Raw genomic sequence first — 10,687 nt, forward strand, 5'->3', positions numbered from 1 at the left:
CTATCCGTCGGTTGATAAAAATTATACTTCAATATACTTGTAATATAAATTATTTTTATATTATCAGATCATTTAAAACATAACGATTAATTAATTGATCCAGAAAATATAAAATTAAAAACTAAAAAAATAAAAGAAATAACATAGCAAGAAGTTTAAGTTTTTTTACACTATATGAATGTATTTAAGCTAAAATTTTAAATAAAGTGCATATAATAAAAAGTGGTGATTCATCAATATCAGTCTACCTTACACAAGATGCGTGAGCCACACAATCATATTATCTCTTTAAGTTGCACCTTCCACATGTCTAAAACCATACACGCCATTGAATTTCCACAATGCATGCATATATGTTGTCTAGTCTATAAATACTAAGATTGAAGTAGTAAAGAGAAAGAAGAAACTAGCTAGTGTTAACTCCTAGGAAAACACAAAGAAGAGATCATTATGGAGGACAAGAATAACCAGATGAAAAAGTCATCATCTTTAAATTTATCATTGCCATCGCCTGAAAATGGTATCTATGACGAGGAAAAACAAAGCTCCAGCAGTGATTCTCCGTCCAAAACAAGCAAGAGAAAACCTGGTGGATGGAGGGCTATGCCTTATGTTCTAGGTAATGGTCATCTTCTTGCCTTTCAAAAGCCCCTATCCATTTTTTCTTTTTACAACGATGGTACGGGTTACCTCGACTATTTGACTAGATACTTAGTATTTGTTATCAACATATAGTAAACTCGTGTTTAAGTAAAGTGCATGATGCACAGAAAAATCTCAGAATGATATATAGTAGTCACTATATTTGTTTTTTCAGATGTAAACTCGTAGTTTGCAGCTGAAGTTATGGTTGTTTAATTTGTTAATGTGCTGTTAAATATAATTGGCAGGAAATGAGACATTTGAGAGATTAGCATCAATAGGACTATTGGCAAACTTCATGCAGTTTTTATTAACAGTGTTTCATATGGATCAAGTGGCTGCTTCTAATGTTCTAAATATATGGTCTGGTGTTACTAATTTCATACCATTGCTCGGTGCTTTCCTTTCCGATGCATATATCGGTCGATTTTGGACTATTGCTTTTGCCTCCGTTTTTGAAATGATGGTACGTGCATTTTCTGCTGTTTTCTGATGCACATTTATTTCATGGGTCCCTTGGGCTTTTGTTATTTTGTTACGTTACTTTATCAATACCTCGTGATTTGCATTTTCCAAGGCTTATGCTGAGAAATAGTGACATATGTATTCTTTTAGATAACCATTTATTGTACCTCTATAATATTTCCTGCGTTTCAATTTATGTGAACTTATTTGATTGGGCACGAAATTTAAGAAAAGAGAGAAGACTTTTAAATTTGTGATGTAAACTGAGGCACATATATTTTGTGTGGGTATAAATCATTGCATAAAGGTAAATTATTTCCAAATAAGGAAAGAGGTCATTCTTTTTGGCACGGACTAAAAAGGAAATAGGTTCACATAAATTCAAACGGAGGGAGTATGTCTTTTAGGTATGAATTGAGAAGTTTTAAGACTTTAGCAATATTTACTTTGTAAAATTATTTCTGAAACGATGTCATATATGCATTTCAAAAAAACATATATATTATAAATATATATTTAATTATTTTTTTTAAACAAAACGGTATCAAAATTACACCACTTGTGTGGGTAGGCCTCCGCCGGAAGATAGGACATATATTAATTAGTTGTAACCACAATGATTTTTTTAAGATATGCCACGCAATTCTGCACAAAAAGTCAGTTTTCCCTAAAAGGAAAAAAGCCTAAGCAATAACTACAATTATTAAGGTATGCTTTTGATTTAGGTTGAGACTTGACATCACAGTGGTCTCAATCAAACTCCTTATCGCCAAATAATTATGTTTCTTTCTTGTGGCTTTGGTCAATAGCTATCATGTATGCAATGATAGTTTACATAAAAAACAATGAATTTTATCATGTAATAATCGATTAATTATTCATTATGCTTATTGTAGATGTTTTTTTGTAACATTATAAATTACCTAATTGTGTAAATATTTTTCTCACTAATGACTTAAACTCTATATATTTACATGTTATATTATAGCCACTTTCGCTCAAATTCTAATATTTTTCTCACTATCGAACTTTAAACTCTCTTGTTTGCTTTTATTGACAGGGAATGCTGACATTGACCTTCATACCTTGGTTATCTCAGCTACACCCCCCTCCCTGCAATCCACAAGTGGGCCAACACTGCAAGGGCCCAAACAAATCACAATTGGGCTTTTTGGTAATGGGCCTAGGATTCTTGTCCATTGGGTCTGGTGGAATAAGGCCCTGTAGCATCCCATTTGGTGTTGACCAATTTGATTCAACAACTGATGAAGGAAGAAAAGGAATTGCTAGCTTCTTTAATTGGTATTACACTTCATTTACAGTGGTTCTGATCATTGCACTTACTCTGGTGGTATACATTCAAGATTCTGTGAGTTGGGTAATAGGTTTTGGTATTCCTACAGTGCTCATGTTCTTGTCTCTCATTTTATTTTTCATCGGGACACGAGTGTACGTTTATGTGAAGCCCGAAGGAAGCATTTTCTCGGGCATTGTTCAGGTTTTTGTCGCGATGCACAAAAAACGTAAGCTTAAGCTTTCAGATGAGCGGCAAAGTAACGGGGTTTTCTATGATCCCCCGTTACCGAAAGGGTCCATTGTGAAGAAACTCCCTTTAACCAATAAGTTCAGGTAATGCATCTCCTCTAATACAATTCGCTTAATACTTTATTTAATTGATTACCTAGATTCAGCTTTTGAAATGTTTTAAAAATATGTAAGTTGTTAAATTGATGTAGAGTAGAAGAAATCTTGAAGTGGACATTTTTGCTTATTAGTACCTTTCATTTGCTAATTTATGAACGTATCAAATTCTCAAGTAACCAAAAACTGGAAAATTATACTTTTGGCTTCTAATTCAATATGTGCACGTCTTTGTTTTCTGCGCTGTTTCCATTTAGGACACGTTTAGAATTTTGGATGTTTCTGTTTAGTTGGAATATTAAAGTTGGTTAAATGGTGGACCGTATACAATCTAATTAGTTACTTATTTTTCTAATTAGTTACTTATTAAGTTTTACATCCAAATGCGTCTCTGAAATATTATTGTATATATATCATCGTCACTTCCATCTTCTCCATCAAAATCTTTTTAAGAGCAAACCCTTTTATAAACATGGTTCACAAGATGTAAAAGATTTCAATGAAGAAGATAGAAAGTGAAGATGCTCGATACACAACTTCTAGTATCCAGAACGTATTGGCCCGACTAATCAGTACTCTGAATTACACAAGACAACAATAAGCTTTGCGCCATATAACGTTTTAGTTGACAAACCTATGATTAGAAAACGAAGACAGATGGTCTTTTTATACTACTGTCAGTCACAAGAAATAATTCTAATGAAATATTTCATTTGGAAATTCATTTATGATTTGGAAAAACTAGATTTGCATTGTATTCTAGATCCTACAGTTACCATTTTTCAGAGAAAATATGCAAATTTTTTCTTCATTTTTTCCTGTTCTTTAGAAGAATTTTAGGCAAGTCATTAACGAGACATGGTATCATATGATATCATTGGCATTAGGGATGTACATGGGCCAGGTTGGTTCACTTTTTATCAAAACCAAACCAAACCAACTATATCGGTTTGGATTGGTTTGGTTTTTTCAGGTTATTTTGTTACGTGAACATTATTTCAATCTTACTTTGTTAAAGTTATAGATAAATCTTTGATAAGTGTCACACCTCCTTTTTCCCGAGGGGATATGGAAGTTTTTCCATTTTAAGTGATATTATTCGAAATGAGATTATTTATTTAAATCAAAGTCGCCACTTGGGATAATTATGGTATCCCAAGTCACCGATATCAGTATAAGACTAGATTAGAAGTTGATGATGGAATTAAGCTTTATTCTGAGGTTCATGAACTTGAGGAAATGAAGTATTAAGCAACTTGTGGTTAGTTGCAATAATAGAGCATGTAGGTACTTGATTAGTATATAGTAGTAGTTAATTATAGGTTATGCCTAAGTTTACTTATTGGAGAAGTTCAGATGTTATATTTGAGTAATGCATGAACATGTACATATACGAGAATAAGGTATAAAATTGATCTACTTATTAAAAAGTATGATCTGTTTTTGGCATACCTAGTTGCTTATTCATTTTCTTTTTTCCATTCTTCTTTTGATCATTGAGTGATGATAGATAAATTCGAAAATACTGCTACAATGAATAAACGGTTGCGTAAAATGTATCTAAAAAAGAATTATATGTTATGATATGATTTAAAGTGATACAAGTTTGAACCTTAGTGGACGTTTGGACATAAGAATTGTGAAATTCTAGGAAAAAGTAAAAAAGAAATTTCAAGTGAAATTAGTATTTGAAAATCAGAGTTATATTTGGACATGAATACAATTTGAAGATGTTTTTGAATTATTGTGAGTGATTTAGGTTTTTTTTTTGAAAATTTTCAATTCCGAAATATTCCAAAATTCAACATCAAATAAATTTGAAATTTTCAAGGCCAAGCACAAATTTCGGAAAAAAATTTAAAAAATTCCAAAAAAGGTAAAAAATAATTATGGCCAAACGGGCCCTTATTATTCTTTTGTATATTCGATCTAGTTAATTGGATTTTGATTATTCTTGTTCACCCTGTAATATTATTGAAATTTTAAGATATGACAAAATAAAATAATATCCTAATCCTACAAAGGTAGGTTCAGGACATATCTTGTTGGTCTCTTTAATATGGTCAATTTTTGACTTGAAGTCTTACCGTGATGTTTAATTTTGTTAATTTAATAAGTAATAAATAATTTGGTAGCAATTTAGCAAGTTTTTTGAGTTCCTTAATAAATTACAAGGAAATCCTCCCCACCCAATAGAAAAAGAGATAGTTTGCGACACGACGGTAGAGTGCTGGTGGAATATTCTTTATCTTTTGTTTGTTTGGATGATTGTTATATATCGTTCAAAATGTATAGTATAATATTATATTATATTCTGTCGTATCGTTTTAATGTATATAATATTTGTATACATTGTATTATTTGATGTCGTTTCATGATGTCATGTACCAACAATATGAAGAATAAACTTGCATTTTTATTAAAAAGGTAAGGCACGATGTAGATTTATTATATAAAAAGGTAGAGTAAAAGATAAAATAGGATTATTTAATAATAAGGAAGGGCAAGATGAGAGAGAAAAAATAAGGAAACGACGCAGCCACACCAAATTGGTCGTTCCATAAAGTGACACTTTTCGTTGTTACATAATGATATTTTTAACAATACGATACAATAAAATTTAAGTAATAATCGAAACAAATATTGTATTTAAAATAACAATACGATACAATACAACAAGTAACAACCATCCAAGCAAGCGATTAGGTTAAATTGAACTTGTAATTAGGATTGTTCAAATTAAATCGAAAAATCGCACCAAACTCAAAAGCCAAATCGAACAAATTAAAAACAAACTCGATTAGGTCTAGTTTGATTTGGTTTGGTATTGATTAAATTTTTTTTAACTAAACCAAAATATAAATATATAATTTTTATATATACTTTTAAGACTTTATATAGAATTTTCTTAAAAAATATCTAGAAATATTTGGGATTCTCTTATGGGATGTAATATTTAATAGAATATGAAGTGCTCCACTTTTATTTACTTTAAATAACGGGTTGTATCATCGTTTTCTTATCAAGTGTTATTGAAATGCATCAATCTCTTTGTTTTTTCATATTCATATGTCAAAATCGATTAAATTCTTATATCTTTTTCGAACATGAATGGTATTTCGATAATTTAAAATTAAATAGAATATATCATTATTTAGGTATCATATTGATTTTTATATTTAATTATTAAATTCGGTTAACTTTGAAATTGTACATCAACGAATAATTATTGTTAGACGACTAAAACAATAACTATCATGTGTTACTAAAAACATTCTCCCATAAGAATATTTTAATAGATCATATAATTATTAGTGTTTTCAAATTTTACTACACATATATTTACTTATCAAAATTATAACAAAGTAAGATTAAAATAATATTAATGTAACAAAAAAATCTGAAAAATTCAATATAGTTAATTTTGTTTGATTTCAATAAAAACTGAAGCAACCCGTCCGTCCATGTATATCCCTACTTATAATTAATGGGACTTGGAATTTTATAGCCGCTAATTTTAGTTCTCTCTATGATGTAAAAGCATTTCGTTGCGAACAAATCTACTTACTATAAACATCAGGAGGCCAGTGGACAAACATGCGTATTTTTTGGCAAGTAAAGGCCATAAAAATAAAGTAAATTATTTGTTAATTTTGAAAGATTCTCAAGAAAATAAAATTTGTTCTCATAGTTGACTTACGTCACGCAACTTATGAAAAATATTAAAAATCTTTTTTGTCAGTGTATCGAAATAAAGATCAGACAAGACTTATCGGTGTAAAAAATTGCTCCAGTTGTTTTAAACTATCATTGCCTCAATAATTGATTGATTTGACCTTTCGATTTCCATGTGACGTTGGTTGATCATTCATTTCACATTCACCTAGGATAATGAATGTCTTTTTTTTTTTGCACCGTCCAAAATAACAAGTCACGGAGTCTTTAGCCTGTTTAGCCAATTTTATTTTTTTTTGTCAAATATGTTTTTTTTTTAAATATTTTTGAAAAGAAGCAAAAACAGATTTTGAGAAGCAAAAAAATATAGTTTCTCTCTGAAAGCACTTTTCTGAAAAATACTTGTAAGAAAAATACACTTAGAAGCAGTTTTCAAAAACTTGGCCAAACACTAATTACTTCTCAAAAGTATTTTTCAAATTAATTAGCCAAACACAAACCGATTCTCACCAAAAGTACTTTTTTGAAAAACACTTTTGAAAAAAAAACTCTCAAAATAAGCAGATTTTAAAAGTTTGGTCAAACAGGCTATTAGCCAGAAACAGCATGACAAATTATGTTTTATCTAAAGAGAGGCGTATTCGAGATTTTAATTTGATGGGTTCAATCTTTGTATTTTTATTATTGAACCCAACAATAAACCCAATAGTTTTTTACTATTGAACCCATTGTACATTAATAATTTTGCGTTCAGAATATAATATTTATTGAGATTTTGAATTATGTATATCTAAATCATATATTAAAGTTATTAGTATAGTTGAATCCATATTTCGTAATCTACATTCCCTCTCTTATCTAAAGGACTTCGTGTTCACATTTAAATGGATTAATGTCACTTTAGATGCAATCATAATTTGAATGGAGGCCAAATTGCACATGAATAAGACAATCACTATTTCTATAGTGGTTTTGTTTACCGCACAAAGTAAAGATGATATTGGCATGCATGCCTTCGTATCTAATCAACTTTAGTTTGTACTTTTGTAACTCTTTTCAAGTTCACGTTATCTCTTAGTTCATTGCCCCAACCTCTCGAGAAACCTGCAAATTTCTAACCACACTTGACTGTTCGGTCTTTTATAGTTTTCACGACTCGAAATTCCCACCTTCAGGATCGTGATGGCGCCTAACATTTCACTTGCTAGGCAAATCAACGTTAGAGAATTCTTTAAACCAATTTTAATCAATTTCAAGCGCAGAATTAATTAAACTAAATAGAAGCTAAAACTGAAATGCGGAATAACATAAAACCCATAATATCTGATACAATTCGGATCTAGAGTCACAACTCACGAGGTTCTGAGATTTTCTACAAACAGAGTTTGAAAGAAATACAACTGTTCTGAATAAAAAGAAACAGTAAAAACATGGGAGATAGAAGGGGACTCCAAGGTCTGCGGACGCCAGCAGATCTACCTCGAGTCTCCAATACGCAAGTCCAAGCTGCTAAGCCTCACTATCAACTAGGACCGGTACCAAAATCTGCACAAGAAGTGCAGAGTATAGTATGAGTACAACCGACCCCATATACTCATAAGTGTCGATCCTAACCTCGACGAAGTAGTGGCGAGGCTAAGACAAGACGCCCACATAATAAACTTATGCAGATAACATTATATGTACAAGAAAACAGCAGTAACAGCTAAACATGTACTATTGGAAGGGGGACATTCTAAAGGGGCATAAGATATAAGAGATATAGTGAAAATGATAACCAGAACAGTCAACATGCTTTTAACTACTGAAAACAACTAAACACAATGAAGAAAGTTGCACGGCATCACCCTTCGTGCTTTTACTCTCAAGCTCACAATGAAGCAATAATATTGCACGGCATCACCCTTCGTGCTTTTACTCTCAACCTCACAATATAAATCAATAGATACGGCACGACATCACCCTTCGTGCATTAACTCTCATAACATAGTACGACATCACCCTTCGTGCATTAACACTCACAATATGGCACGACATCACCCTTCGTGCATTAATACTCACAATATGGCACGACATCACCCTTCGTGCATTATCACACTCAATATGGCACGAGTGTACGTATATGTAAGGAAGTATTTTCTCGGGCATTGTTCAGGTTTTTGTGGCGATGCACAAAAAACGTAAGTTTAAGCTTTCAGATGAGCGGGAAAGTAACGGGGTTTTCTATGATCCCCCGTTACCGAAAGGGTCCATTGTGAAGAAACTCCCTTTAACCAATAAGTTCAGGTAATGCATCTCCTCTAATACAATTCGTTTAATACTTTATTTAATTGATTACCTAGATTCAGCTTTTGAAATGTTTTAAAAATATGTAAGTTGTTAAATTGATGTAGAGTAGAAGAAATCTTGAAGTGGACATTTTTGCTAATTAGTACCTTTCATTTGCTAATTTATGAACGTATCAAATTCTCAAGTAACCAAAAACTGGAAAATTATACTTTTGGCTTCTAATTCAATATGTGCACGTCTTTGTTTTCTGCGCTGTTTCCATTTAGGACACGTTTAGAATTTTGGATGTTTCTGTTTAGTTGGAATATTAAAGTTGGTTAAATGGTGGACCGTATACAAAATTGGAATTATGGTAAGTTAAACGTTCTGTTCCAGAAATTGAGGAAGACTATCTATATTAACTATTTCTAAACTAAGTATAATAGGAAAAACAATAATTATCTCCAGTGAAAACAGAATTATTGATACTATTATTAGACTACCTGAAATCCAACTAGTATAAAGTAACTAATCTGCTATGGTAGGTTAAATTATACTAGGACATATAACTTAAATTTGACTTATTAAGGTAGCATATTTTCTTTCAAAGTTAAAATTGTCCAAATTAAATGTTGTAAATTCTCACTTAATACTATTTTCACTCAGGTCTTTGAATAAAGCGGCTATAGTGATGGAGGGTGAAATTAATACTAATGGTACTCCTACAAATACCTGGAGATTATGCAGTATCCAACAAATAGAAGAAGTAAAATGTCTTCTAAAAATAATCCCAGTTTGGGCAACAGGTATCATATGTTTCACAGCCATGGCACAACAAGGCACCTTCACAATGTCACAAGCTCTAAAAATGGACCGTCATCTCGGCCCCAAGTTTCAAATTCCAGCGGGTACACTCTCTGTTATATCGATGATCACAATAGGTATATGGTTACCAATCTACGACCAACTCATCGTTCCATCCATTAGAAAAATCACAAGAATTGAAGGTGGAATCACATTGTTACAAAGAATTGGAATTGGGATGGTTTTTTCAATTTTGTCTATGGTAGTAGCAGGGCAAATTGAGAAAGTGAGAAGAAATTCAGCTATAATGCATAGTAGTGGAGATGGAATTGCACCTATTACAGTAATGTGGTTAGCTCCACAATTAATACTAATGGGATTTGCTGAGGCTTTTAACATTATTGGCCAAATTGAGTTTTACAATAAGGAGTTTCCTGAGAATATGAGTAGTTTGGCTAATTCTTTGTTTTCTTGCACAGTGGCTGGTGCAAGTTATTTAAGCAGGTTTTTGGTAAACATTTTGCATAATACTACAGGGGGACATGGACATCCAGATTGGTTAACTAAGGATATTAATGAAGGTAGAGTTGAGAATTACTACTACCTAATTGTAGGATTAGGAGTGTTGAACTTGTTCTGGTTCATATACGTTGCTCGTCGATATCAGTATAAGACTAGATTAGAAGTTGATGATGGAATTAAGCCTTATTCTGAGGTTCATGAACTTGAGGAAATGAAGTATTAAGCAACTTGTGGTTAGTTGCAATAATAGAGCATGTAGCTACTTGATTAGTATATAGTAGTAGTTAATTATAGGTTATGCCTAAATGTTCTAATTGGAGAAGTTCAGATGTTATATTTGAGTAATGCATGAACATGTACATATACGAGAATAAGGTATAAAATTGATCTACTTATTAAAAAGTATGATCTGCTTTTGGCATACTATAGTTGCTTATTCATTTTCTTTTATTTCCATTCTCCTTTTGATTATTGAATTATGATGCATAAATTCGAAAATGCTACTGCAATGAATAAACGGTTGCGTAAAATGTATCTAAAAAGAGTTATGTTATGATATGATTTAAAGTCATACGTGTTTGAATCTTAGCATTCTTCCGTACATTCGATCGAGGTAAAGAAGGTACAGTGTTAGTATTAAAATTTAATATCATCTTAATATTTTATTTGA

General features: G+C 31.5%; 1 protein-coding gene across 1 annotated transcript; it reads left to right on the forward strand.

The window, feature by feature from the left end:
• The first annotated feature begins 262 nt into the window (after positions 1 to 262).
• On the forward strand, positions 263 to 10,255 carry LOC107794645 (protein NRT1/ PTR FAMILY 2.13). Its single transcript, XM_016617161.2, has 4 exons — positions 263 to 619; positions 891 to 1,108; positions 2,168 to 2,736; positions 9,358 to 10,255. Exons 1-4 carry the CDS (start codon positions 451 to 453, stop codon positions 10,238 to 10,240), a joined length of 1,839 nt encoding a protein of 612 aa, XP_016472647.1. The 5' UTR covers positions 263 to 450; the 3' UTR covers positions 10,241 to 10,255.
• Positions 10,256 to 10,687: the final 432 nt, after the last annotated feature.

Source organism: Nicotiana tabacum, chromosome 24, assembly GCF_000715075.1.
Source record: "Nicotiana tabacum cultivar K326 chromosome 24, ASM71507v2, whole genome shotgun sequence".
In the NCBI taxonomy this organism is placed as follows: domain Eukaryota; kingdom Viridiplantae; phylum Streptophyta; class Magnoliopsida; order Solanales; family Solanaceae; genus Nicotiana; species Nicotiana tabacum.

Bases quoted from the DNA above. Each gene is read 5' to 3' on its own strand.
- LOC107794645 (XM_016617161.2), top strand. From the start codon at position 451: ATGGAGGACAAGAATAACCAGATGAAAAAGTCATCATCTTTAAATTTA. The intron at 620-890 runs GTAATGGTCATC...TATAATTGGCAG, and splicing joins GGCTATGCCTTATGTTCTAG to GAAATGAGACATTTGAGAGA. The intron at 2,737-9,357 runs GTAATGCATCTC...ATTTTCACTCAG, and splicing joins CCTTTAACCAATAAGTTCAG to GTCTTTGAATAAAGCGGCTA.